The 12,500-nt window shown below is 46.0% G+C and overlaps 1 protein-coding gene across 26 annotated transcripts in view; it reads right to left on the reverse strand.

The window, feature by feature from the left end:
- LOC143029778 (histone deacetylase 9-like) overlaps positions 1–12,500 on the reverse strand; it is a 454,521-nt gene that overhangs the window by 75,186 nt on the left and 366,835 nt on the right. For all 26 annotated transcript variants that reach the window (XM_076192726.1, XM_076192709.1, XM_076192718.1 and 23 more), the window contains one exon: positions 5,710–5,817. In XM_076192726.1, coding sequence (XP_076048841.1) covers positions 5,710–5,817 — 108 coding nt within the window. The remainder of the gene's footprint in view (positions 1–5,709; positions 5,818–12,500) is intronic.

The raw sequence follows: 12,500 nt of genomic DNA on the forward strand, positions 1-12,500 counted from the left end.
CACACTCCTTAACGCTATCGTCAGTTTACATACTCTCACTCTCTCACTCACTCACTCACTCACTCACCCTCTCTCTCTCTCTCTCACACACACACACACACACACACACACACACACACACACACACACACACACACTGGACAAGCAGTAAACTAAATCGATCTAATTACTGTACTTACATTCATTACATTGTGCTTAAATCTAGAAAGCACCTTTGGTAACGAGATTCTGGAACTTTCGTATGAATAAAGATTGGATGGACTAATGTTGACAATTGAAGAAAAAGAGGGCGTGATACGATTACATGTGAAAGAAAATTTTAAAAATCCAGATTTAAGGATGTTTGTGTGTCAGCCGATATGACAAAAGGAAACAAACATAATTAATAATAATAATAATAATAATAATAATAATAATAATAATAATAATAATAATAATAATAATGCAGAAAGTAAAGCAACAGCTAATGCAGTAACGCCCAAACCACGAATTTTCAACGAAAAATAAACTATCGCTAAAAGAAAAAACATATACTGTATAAGGAAAACATCATCATCAAATTACACAAACACTGATAGGACCACTAGAGCGCGCGTGTAAACACTCACACTCACACCCACACCCATACCCACACCCACACCCACACCCACTCACAACCTAAGTACGTTTCTGTATACCATGATTGACGAAATACATGTTTAAACAGAGTGATAACAAATACAAGTGACGCAAGACTGCACCCTCCAAAGCATTTTTCACACTTGGAAAAAGCCTTTGACTCTATAGAACCAATGGCAGTATTAAACTCGACACGCAGACAGTATGCAAATGAACACAATGTAAGGGTTCTATAGAACATTTATGCAAAATATACTACTGTCATTCCACAGTACAAAAGATACCGATAAGATGCTAAAAAAAAAAATCACACACATATATAGTGAAAATAATAATAATAATAATAATAATAATAATAATAATGATAATAATAACAATAATAATAATAATAATAACAACAATAATAATAACAATAATAACTCAAAAATAACAACTCTACCCCTTCGACACAACAAAACATTTTCCTGATTATATTTTGGTGAACGCCAGGCGATTATTTTTCTTTTTCCAACTACGAGAAGGTGGGGTCTGTGTGTGTGTGTGTGTGTGTGTGTGTGTGTGTGTGTGTGTGTGTGTGTGTGTGTGTGTGTGTGTGTGTGTGTGTGTGTGTGTGTGTGTGTGTGTGTACGTGTGTGTAAGCCTCAGGTATGTTGCTAAACAGGAAACAAAGACGTGTGACGTCACCGAATTTCTATTATGTCCTAAAAACCCTTTGGCAACAACAGCTTCCGTCTCATAACCCATGTCACGTGCGGAATACGTCACAACCTTGACGTCAGTCACAACCCTTTTTATGTTGAGATTTAATTAAATAATAAGTGAATAGATAAATAAATACTAATAATAATAAAGTCTTCACAGCCCATTTTATTCCATAACCAAACGCTCAACACAGAACCCACAAATCATTTCACTTTGGGAGCTCTGGAACAACACTAAATACACAATCCACAAAGCATCGCTCAAACTTTGTACGAAACAAAATGAAACCCGGCGCCCAGGAACAATGGAATATGTGTGAAGGTCATGTATTTTGAGGGGGAATTTCATTTCCTAAATTTAGGTACTTACGACTATCCGTGACCTCTGTAACTGTAAATTCTTGAACGAAAATGACAACTATACAGGTCATTGTAATAACTATTACGGATACTATCAAACCCCACATGTACATGCGTGCGTGTGTGTGTGTGTGTGTGTGTGTGTGTGTGTGTGTGTGTGTGTGTGTGTGTGTGTGTGTGTGTGTGTGTGTGCGCGCGTGTGTGTAATTGACCATGGTTTTGGATCACGTGCTGGACCCAAGAGGAAAGAGAAGTTGGAACCCCACTATATATATATATATATATATATATATATATATATATATATATATATATATATATATATATATATATATATATATATACACACATACACACTGTAGGAAGGGGTAAAACTGGCCTTTGTCTTTGTTACATACCTATATTTGTCAAAAAATTAAAGGGAGGAATTATACAAAATCACATTGTAGTTGGTGGTTTTATACCCCTGTCTATCTGCTATAATTAGATATGTAACAAAGACAATGGCCAGTTTTACCCCATGTGGCTACTTTTGCCCCTTCCGACGGTATATACATATATACACACACACACACACATATATATATGTATATGTATATATATATATATATATTATATATATAATATATATATATATATATGTGTGTGTGTGTGTGTGTGTGTGTGTATACGTACTTATCTGTACATATCTTTTATCGTCTGCAAGAATTTTCCTTCCTTCTTACATAATCGTAGAGAGAGTGGAGAGTGAACAGAAGGACTGGAGGCAAATGAAAAGAAAAAAAACATTGAACTCGCAGTTTCCTTTTCGAATTTTTTTACGCCCCTCATCAGCTATCAGTCCTTCTAAGGAATATACAGGGCAGGAGAAAGCACAGAAGAAAGGGTGGGCCTTCAGAAATTATGGGGGGGGGAAGAAGAGGAAGATAATCGGGGAGGAGAGGGAGGGGGAGGAAAGAGGAGGGGGGCGAATACTCAGACACGGGATTGAGTAGAAATGACAGAAAGAAGGGGAAGGTGGGAAAGGGAAAATGGGAAGGTAAGAAGGAGAAAGGGAAGAAGAGGAGAAGGGAGAGGGAGAGGAGGGGAGGAGGATCAGGGAAAGGAGGATGGAGAGAAGGAGGGAAAAGAATAGAGGATGGAGAGGTACAGGATGAAGGGAGGGAGAGGAGAGGGAAGAGACAGAGGAGAAAGAGAAGGGGCAGGAGGAGAAGGAGGAAGAGGAGGGAGAGGAGGAGAGGAGAAGGGGTGTAAACAAAGAAGAGAAACAAGTCCGAAGGTATTACTCTCCTCTACTGTAAACTCTCGCTCAGCAAACAACTCCCCCTCACCCCCTCCTTCCACCCTGTGTCTTCTCACTGTAATCTTCTCTACTCTCTGCAAACAATACATGTTTATTATATGTTCCATCTTTCTCCACAATCTCTCTCTTTCTCTCTTTCTCTTTCTAAAAACCTACTCACAATAACAGCTCCACCTCCCCTTCTCCCTTAATCCATTTTGTAGTCTCTCACAATATGTTATGCTGTCTGACGTCACCGTGTTCCCTGGTGCGCTGACTCGAACTCCAGATTCCTTCACTCTGCTTGTCTTAGGTAAGCATCAGAGATCAATCACCCACTAAAGTCTAGTGGCGAACCCATAATACCGTCCCTTATCTACCCAGGCGACCTACATCTTCACGAAATCATATCTTTATCACCAAAATTCTTCATAACCATCTAAGCATTCTTGAGTACAAGAAAAAAAAGTGAATTTCTGATAAACGAACAACAGACACTACTTAAACACTTTTAAATACAAGACACCCGACAGTAACTCATAATAATAAACCTAACGACACAATCAAACATCGTGACGAATAGACTTTGGAATCATGAACAACGGTCACAGTCCACAACAATCTTTACCTGTATTTTCTCCAAACTGTCGTCAGTGTCGACGACATGACGTCACCGGAATTCAAAAGACCCCCCCGGTCAGAGCGACATGACGTCATTCACGTGTCGTTAGCCTGTCAGGTTGTTAGCCTTTATATATTTAATTACTGTGACTTTCTGACATATACATAGGAGTACCCCAAGATGCGTGCTCTCACAAAAACTTCCCTCTCTCTTTCTCTTTCACTTATTAATATTTCTACTCCCAGCTCCCACCCCTAAACCTTACCTACAACTCGACTCTCATGATTTAACCATTTTCCATTGCGAACTCCGTCCCCCATCTGTTTATAAGGCACCTAAAATCGCATTACTCTCGTATACAACAGGGTCCACCACATCCTCTCTGTTTCTACAAATTTTGAACTTATGTTGTCGACATTCTTATTCTTCTTACACTTTACTCCACATCATTTAACCAGCTGCAAGTCACAACATCAACGTACACCACCATAACACTATTTACAACCTTCAAGAAAAAAAAGACAACGCGAAGTCATCTTCGTCTTACTAAAGACGTCACAATACAGCCCTCGTCTCCTTCATCAAGTACTCCACACTCGCTACCACCTCCAAGCTCCACCTAACGGAGTCCTTCATGCAACGAACTCCCATCAGCTCTTGTGTATAGCGAGACGTGCAGTCGTATAGAAATACGTGCAGTGTGAGGCGGCGTGAACGTTATTACGTGTATTTTGTGTTCCATGCCGGTCACGTAATTACGTGTATACAGCGTACGCTTTGAGAGGCGTATACGTTACGTGCGTTATATATATACACTGCGCACGTTACGTGCAAACGTACGCTACGTGCAATATTTACATGGTGCACGTTAAGTGCAGAATATGTACACTACAGACATTACGTGCTGCGTGTTCATGGCGTACTCATGGTGTGTGCGTGTGCGTGCGTGCGTGTATGTGTGTGTGTGTGTGTGTGTGTGTGTGTGTGTGTGTGTGTGTGCGTGTGTGTGTCGTACTGTGCGTGCTTCCGTGCGTGCGTGCGTGCGTGTGCGTGTGTGCGTGTGTGTGTATTATGTGTGGGTATAAACTACATTTCGTGCAATGTAATATACAATACAGTGTGCGTCAGAAGTGCGCGAGCGAGATCCTAACGCGCACCCGTCGACCCAGCAGGCAACCTCAAAGAAAACGGGTCGCAGGTTATTGAAGGCTTACAGCATAAAACTTGGGTCCAACCCGTGGAAATAAAAAGGGACAAAAGAGGATGAAGAGGAAGAGGAGGAGGAGGAGGAGGAGGAGGAGGAGGAGGAGGAGGAGGAGGAGAGGAGGAGGAGGAGGAGGAGGAGGAGGAGGAGGAGGAGAGGAAGAGGAGGAGGAGGAGGAGGAGGAGGAGGAGGAGGAGGAGGAGGAGGAGGAGAGGAGGAGGAGAAGGTGTATGAAAATTAAGAGGCAAGACGGACAACAGGAACAGTCGTGAGGGGAAAGGGATGGAGGTCGAGCGAAAAGCGTCAACGGAGACCGAGGGTGGGGTGGGGGTGGGGGGGGGGATGGATGTCAGTTGGGGATGGGGACTCATTCGAGGAGTGGGAGTTGGGGAGGAGAGGGGGGAGTGATGAAGGAGGATAGAACAAAACTGGGGGAGAAGGAATATTATGCCCATGGGGGGTGGAAATGAGGGGAGGGAGGGAGGGAGGCACAAGAGAAATGAATCAAACAGTGCCACCGACAGTGCTGGTGCCTTCAGCAGCACTGATGTTTCAAGGGAAGATGACGGAGGAACGTCCTCCTTGACCGCCAAGTAGTACTACTCGAAGGAGAAGGAGGAGGTCGAGCGGGGGACTGGAGGAATTGACGGGCAGCTACGGAGGAGGTGGTTGTGACAGTGAGGGACGTAAACTAGAGCTGGTGGTGGAGACTGAATAGAACAAGATGAGGAAATCGGTGTGGAGGGTGTAGTAGGAGGGGGTGACAAACTAGAAAATAAATGCTGGAAATAGAAAGGAGGAGGAGGAGGAGGAGGAGGAGGAGGAGGAGGAGGAGGAGGAAGAGGAGGAGGGGGAGGAGAAGGTGTGTGTAAGAGATTAGGAATTGAAAGAAAAAAATGAAGAAACAGTTGTGCAACTGTACCTTGATATGTTGCTGAAGCTGCTGCTCATGTTGCTCGGCGAGGTGCTGCTGCTGCTGCTTGTATTGCTCCATCAGGAACTGCTGCTGCACCTGCTGCTGCTGCTTCAGCTGCAAAGAGACCAGAGGAAACCGGGTTACATAAGAGCAGGTGAGCAGGTGAGCCAAACAACGTGTACATAGATCTCACTGCTACTGGCAGCTTCCATCCTTCTTGTCCTGGAATACTCTCTCGTTGTACACCTGTTCTAACTACCGCTAAGCTATTTTATTCAGCCGAGGGACCCCCACCCCACCCCACGTCCCTCCACTAGGATTCTTCGAGAGTCGACGAAACCCCGTTGGCAGGACCTAATGCTGAAACCTGCCCTGACATGGAGCGCCTACCTTACGCAGGAGGAGGAACTGCCTGCCGAAGGCCACGAAGTTTCACATCGGCCGATTAAAATTGGTCAGCGTCAACTAGAACAAAATATCTAAAGAGATATTCAGAGTTGATTGGGCTGTTCAAACAATGTAACCACTCAAACAGCTTATATAGTGTACGAATACACATGCCTCGCTCGGGGGGCTTTGCTGGGGGGAGATGTAGGTTCCCCTCCCCCAATGGTTACTGCTATACCATGGGGAGGGAAGAACAGAACAAAGCTACAAGGTCACGGAGAGGAGAAAGGGGAGAAAGGAAGGGGAGAGCGGGAGGAGGAGAGAGGTAGTGGAATTGGGAAAGGGTGAGGGGAAGGGCGACAGGGAGAGGGGGAAAATGGGGAGAGGGAGAGGGGAGAAGGGCAAGGGGAGAGGGGGAAAAGGGGAAGATAATGTACAGAAATATCCGCCAACATGGATGGCCACGGCACAAGACAACCTGCAGCTTCCTGGAGAACATGACCATGACCCACGTATGAACACTACAGCGCTCCCTTCAGGAGACTCAGGGGCAATGAAAGACTTATGCTTGCTTCAACCTCTCCTCCTGCAGGATGGTGCTGCCCGAGAATGGCGCCTGCCTTCCTGCCTGAAGGTCCATCTCCGAGGTAGAGTCAATTTTCCGTGAAAGATCACATTCTAGAGCCCATGAAAGAGCTTGTAAAATAGCATGACCACGTTCCCATCCATACCGAAGAACTTTCTGATGGATATTTCTCACAAAATGTTCCGTCCCTTCTTCGGCGTTGGCGCGCGCAACCCTTCGCACTCCCACACAAATTTCAGGGCGTGGCAGCTCTGAGTCAAGCGGGTTACACCTGCTGATGCTGCCTGAAGAGTGTTATAATCTGTTGTAGACATCCATAACACCTTGACTTCCCCTAACCCACCCTCAACCCCTACCTGGGGCTTCAGTACAGCCTGAAGCAAAAGTCCGAAGGAAGAGCCTCTCAGGACATCGAAAGGAGGCTTTCCAGGATCCAGAATATTCCACCTGAATCCCGAGACTCAGTTCGGTGGACCCTGTGAGACGCCTTCGACTTCTGATTTTTTTTTTTTTCTTCTTCTTATAAAGCCATGGAAGCTCAATGTCCATTTATGTTCTGGTTGAAGCCACCGGATTTCATTCCACTTATGTCTCCCTAGCCGCTCAACCATCAAGGCTTTTGGGATGACCTTCGACCTATGTTCACATTACAACTATCGTTTGGTCAGAAAAAGATACTCTTTCAAAAAATGTGTAACGCTCGCCTGCCTGCGAGTTAATCCCCCACCCACCACCCACCCACCTTTCTCTCCAGCCCTCACTTTGCGCCTTTCCCACAAGACTCCCAACACTTGACCACAAGAAGAGTCCTCCTTGAATTTTGTTCAGAATCCTTCCCCTGTGGAACTACAGTCCAGACAGCTCTTGTACATCCTCGGGGGACGGTCACCCTGAGAGCCTGTCCACGTCAGCATCAAAAAGGATTAATCCTATCAGCATAATTGCGGGGGGCACATACATCCTTCAGTAGAACACCTACACAAGGGGTGCCCCGTCCTTCCTCTCCACGGCACCAACTCCCTCCCACCGCCAGAACTCACCCATTCTTCGCCCTCTGAAGGAGCACTCGCAAGCGCGCACACATACCGATGTCGGGCGCTTGGGGATTAACTTGTTCAACTTTAATCAGCGGCGGGTTGCCCCCGAAGGTCAGGGGTCGGCCCGACCTCGCCTGCCGATGCTGCTGCTGCTGCTGCTGCCAGGATACACCCCCCTCCCCCCTCCAGGCGACGGCGGCGCCTCTCGAGAACCACCACTCGGCCTTATTCAGTAGCGCCGCCACTGCCGCCGTCAGCTGAAAGGAAGATCCTTTGATTCCTGATGCTCATAATGCCACATGTGTGTGTGTGTGTGTGTGTGTGTGTGTGTGTGTGTGTGTGTGTGTGTGTGTGTGTGTGTGTGTGTGTGTGTGTGTTGGGGTGGTCCTGGAGAAATCTTGGGGGGGGGGGAGTTCCAGGGAGTAGATTGAGGAAAGGATGGGGTGGATTTAAAGTGGGGAGGGAAGAAGGAGGAAGGGGGGGGGTGGAGAGCGATGTGATACGAGCATTATTATCTGTATTAAGGGGACAATGGTCGAGACATGCGGTCGAGTTCCGACAGGCCTCGCGAGTACGAGGATTCGGGCTCGATCCCCGAAGGGTCTCGCTGACCCAAGGCCGCAGCGCGTGGTCACAAACTTAATGAAGGTCTTTACTCCACTAAAGATACAATTATTTACCGCAAAAAATATACAATAAAAATAAACAAATAAAAAATATACATATAAAATAAATTAGATAAAAATAAATAAATAAATAATAATAAACACGGATACTATTTATAATAAAAGCGAATCAAATAAACGTCAAATATCCATCTATTCACTTTATTCATGTATTACCATTACTATTATTGTTTTTTTCTTTTGTTTTTTTCTGGGGGAGCTGTTGCTGGTTCACGAAGACTGGGGAACATCTTTATCTCCCTAGTCTTCTGCTGCCGCCAGATGATTTTATTCGGTTGATGGGAATCCCCGTGGGGAGAGAGAGAGAGAGAGAGAGAGAGAGAGAGAGAGAGAGAGAGAGAACCACTGACAATATCTGTACAAGTAATTTTGTGTTCGCCAAACCAAAACCTATACAGAGAATACCTGCAGCCATTGACCACAGTGTCCCCAGAGTGAATAAAATAATGTGACGACAGCCAGATGACGATCTACCCTATGTCACCTCAGCTGAATAAAATCGGCTGGCGTCTGTCAGAACAACACCAGCGAAGGACGTCACTGAAGCAAAATGTCCTCAGGTGTCCTCCTCAGGAACACAGCACTAAAGCGCCACAGTGGCGGCCTCAAGGACCCAAAGGTCTTTCTCTGGCGTGAATAAAGTCGCCCGGAGGCAGCACGTGTGTGAATTCACAAACATGGACGTCTAACAACCACAAAGGAGGAGGAGGAAGAGGAGGAGGAGGAAGAGGAGGAGGAAGAGGTGGTGGTTGTGGATCCGGAGGAGGGAGTTGGTGGAAGTGGAAGAGGAGGAGATGAAGAGAGAGATGGAAGTGGAGGAGTTGGAGGAAAAGGAAGAAGGACGGAGGAAGAGGAGGAAATGGGAGCGGAGGAAAAGAAAGTATAAAGGGAAGAAGAGTAGGAGGAAAGGGAAGAGAAAGAAGATTAGGAAGAGGATGTACATGAAGAAGGCAAAGAGGTGTAACAGGAAAGGGAAGAGTAAAAAGAAAAAGACGAGAAAAGAAAGAGGAGAAAGAGGAGGAGGAGGAGGAGGAAGTATATGAGGAAGAAGAGATATTACGTGAAGACGAAGAGTAAAAGGAAAAGGGACGAGATAGAGGAAAAGGAAGAGGAGGACGAGGGATAGAAAAGAGGAGGAAGAGGAAGAGGAGGAGGAGGAGGAGGAGGAGGAGGAGGAGGAGGAGGAGGAGGAAGGGAAAGAGTGAGATGAGAGTCAGGCGGAGGAAGAAGAGAGGGGGTGGAAGGAGGAAAGGAAGGAGGGAGGAGGGAGGAGGGAGGGAGGAAGGGAGGGAGGAGGAAGAAGCAAAGATCGAGGCAGTTTGACATTTCGTTTGGTACTAATGTTGGTAGGGAATGGGGTTTGGAGGGAAACGCTGGCAACACCCAAGGATAAATGTTGGCACACCGAGCCTCCGGGATGGTGGTGGGCACGGGCGTGGGTGGGCGGTGTTGGCAGGCCGACCGACACGAGAAAGAAAAAAAAAGAGAGAGAGAGAGAGAAAGAGAGAGGGACAGGGAGGCAAGTAGGCAATGCGGGACTGGGATAAGAGATAGAGAGACGATGGGAGGGAGAAGAAGAGAGGGAGGGAGGGAGAAACTGAGAGAGAGGACGAGAGAGGGAGAAGAGGAGAACGGGGAGGATGGCAGGAGATAGAGGGAGGGAGGAAGGGAGAGAGAGAGAGAGAGGGAAAAGAGAGGGAGAAAGAGTTGGGAAAGATAGAGGGAGAGGGAGAGAGGGAGAGAGAGAGGGAGAAAGAGTTGGGAAAGATAGAGGGAGAGAGAGAGGGAGAGAGAGGGAAAAGAGAGGGAGAAAGAGTTGAGAAAGATAGAGGGAGAGGGAGAGAGGGAGAGAGAGAGGGAGATAGGAAAAAGAGAGGGAGAAAGAGTTGGGAAAGATAGAGGGAGAGAGAGGGAAAAGAGAGGGAGAAAGAGTTGGGAAAGACAGAGGGAGAGAGGAAGAGAGGGAGAGGGAGGGAGGGAGAGGGGGTAATAATTAATCTAACGAGTCTATAATTATCGAGCCGACCTTGAGGAAGCCCAGCGTTACAAAGAGGGAATGTGTGACCGCAGCTCTTTGCAAGAAAAGAGAAAAAGAGCCCACACCAGCAGACTCTCAGCTGCGACTGAAGCCTTCACCTGTGCCCAAGGTGCTGCTTGGTCTCCCAGGGGGAAGTGGCAGTCACCTGCCCTTCGGAAGGTCAACCTTGGACCTCTTCGGTCCCAGGTTGCCGCTGGGCGATTCTCATCATACTGGGCACCGAGTCCTAACGATTTATACACTTTATTATGGCCACTGTCGGGAGATTTCATTCAGATTTGGGAAACCCCCCCAACACCACACCACATCACACACCTCATGCCCTGCCACAAGGCCACAAGGCCATTTTATTCACCCAAAGTTAACAACCACGCTCCTTCCCTGCATCGGCGGAAGGGACGAGGATGAGACTGTAGAAAGGATGACAACGGAGAAGGCTCTCTCCAGCTTTTGATCTCTCTCTCTCTCTCTCTCTCTCTCTCTCTCTCTCTCTCCCCAGGACAGTGACGCATTGCAATATTTTTTTCCAAGCGTCATACGACTTAATTCAGCTCTGGGAACATTATTGTAGCGATGGGATGGACCTTTAGAGGAAGCACGTTTAGTAATATCTAGCTGTCGCCAGCTGATCTCATTCAACAGGTTTTGCAGTTCCTCAGGATGCCTTCGATCAACGGACAAAAATTATCTGAAGTATTTCTTACTCGTTGCCGCCGAATGATGATTTTATTCAAAGTGATGGTGAAGTGTGTGGGGGGGAGAGAGACGGGGGAGGGAGAAGTTTTATCATCTACCTGGATTATTATTATTATTATTATTACTTTTTTTTTATTTTTTTTTTTTTTTTTTGTTTTTTTTTTTTTTTTTTTTTTTTTTTTTTTTTACAGTTCTGCCGCTGGGAGACTAGTACACAGATCATGTCAACCTTCGAGGAAAGGTTGTGCCAATTACGAAGTCACCCAAAAGAACCACGCCAAAATGAACAGCCTAATAACCCATGTGACGTGAGAATTGGTGTTACAGTCCCTGAAATCCCAGATAATACATTGACGCTTAATACGCAAATGAAACGACAACTGATATAAATCAAAACAACTGCAAGGAAATAAATGGCAGATGAGAGAACGTGAGAGGAAGAAAATAATAACAAAGCGAATACAAAAAATCAAAGATGAGGAAGGAAAAATAAAAATAAAAAAGGGTAAAAGATGAAGTGCAAGAAAAAAAAGAGGAGGAAAAAGAAGAAATTGGAAAAGGTGAAAAAGATAAAAAAAAAAAGAGGAAGAGGAAGGAGAAAAAAGGAAGAAGAATAAAGAAGGGAAGAACAAGAAAAGAGGAAAATGGAAATGATGACGATGAGTAAAGGAGAAAATAACGGGAAGAGGATGGGGATGAAATGGTGACAATGATGAGGAAAGAAGGGGAAGGCGATGAAGAAAAAATATTAAAAATAGCAGAAGAAAAAGAAGAAAGATGAAGATATTTAGGGTGCATGACACAACAAACGGCAGACAATGTGGTGGACGAGGAGGAGGAGGAGGAAGAGGGGGAGGGGGAAGAGGAGGAGGAAGAGGAGGAGGGGAAAGAGGAGGAGATGAGGCACATGACTGTCAACAGGAAGGACACGGGAGGAGGTGGAGGATGAGGAGGGGAAGAAGATAACACGGGTGAAAATGCAAAGACAAAGCTATAAAGAGATACACTGACAGAGAGAGAGAGAGAGAGAGAGAGAGAGAGAGAGAGAGAGAGAGAGAGAAACAGAGAGGGGAAGAAATAGACAGAAAGCGAAACAGAGAGAGGGGAGAGAGAGAGAGAGAGAGAGAGAGAGAGAGAGAGAGAGAGAGAGAGAGAGAGAGAGAGAGAGAGAGAGAGAGAGAGAGAGAGAGAGGGGGGGGGGCGGGGAGAGATACACTATAGACACAGAGTGAGAGAGAGAGAGAGAGAGAGAGAGAGAGAGAGAGAGAGAGAGAGAGAGAGAGAGAGAGAGAGAGAGGGAGGGAGGGGGGGAGAGATGGACTGGGAGGGAGAGAATGGGTGAGGGTCATTGAAAAAAAAAGTGAGAA

Source organism: Oratosquilla oratoria, chromosome 11, assembly GCF_046742065.1.
Source record: "Oratosquilla oratoria isolate Oo_2021 chromosome 11, ASM4674206v1, whole genome shotgun sequence".
Lineage (NCBI taxonomy): Eukaryota > Metazoa > Arthropoda > Malacostraca > Stomatopoda > Squillidae > Oratosquilla > Oratosquilla oratoria.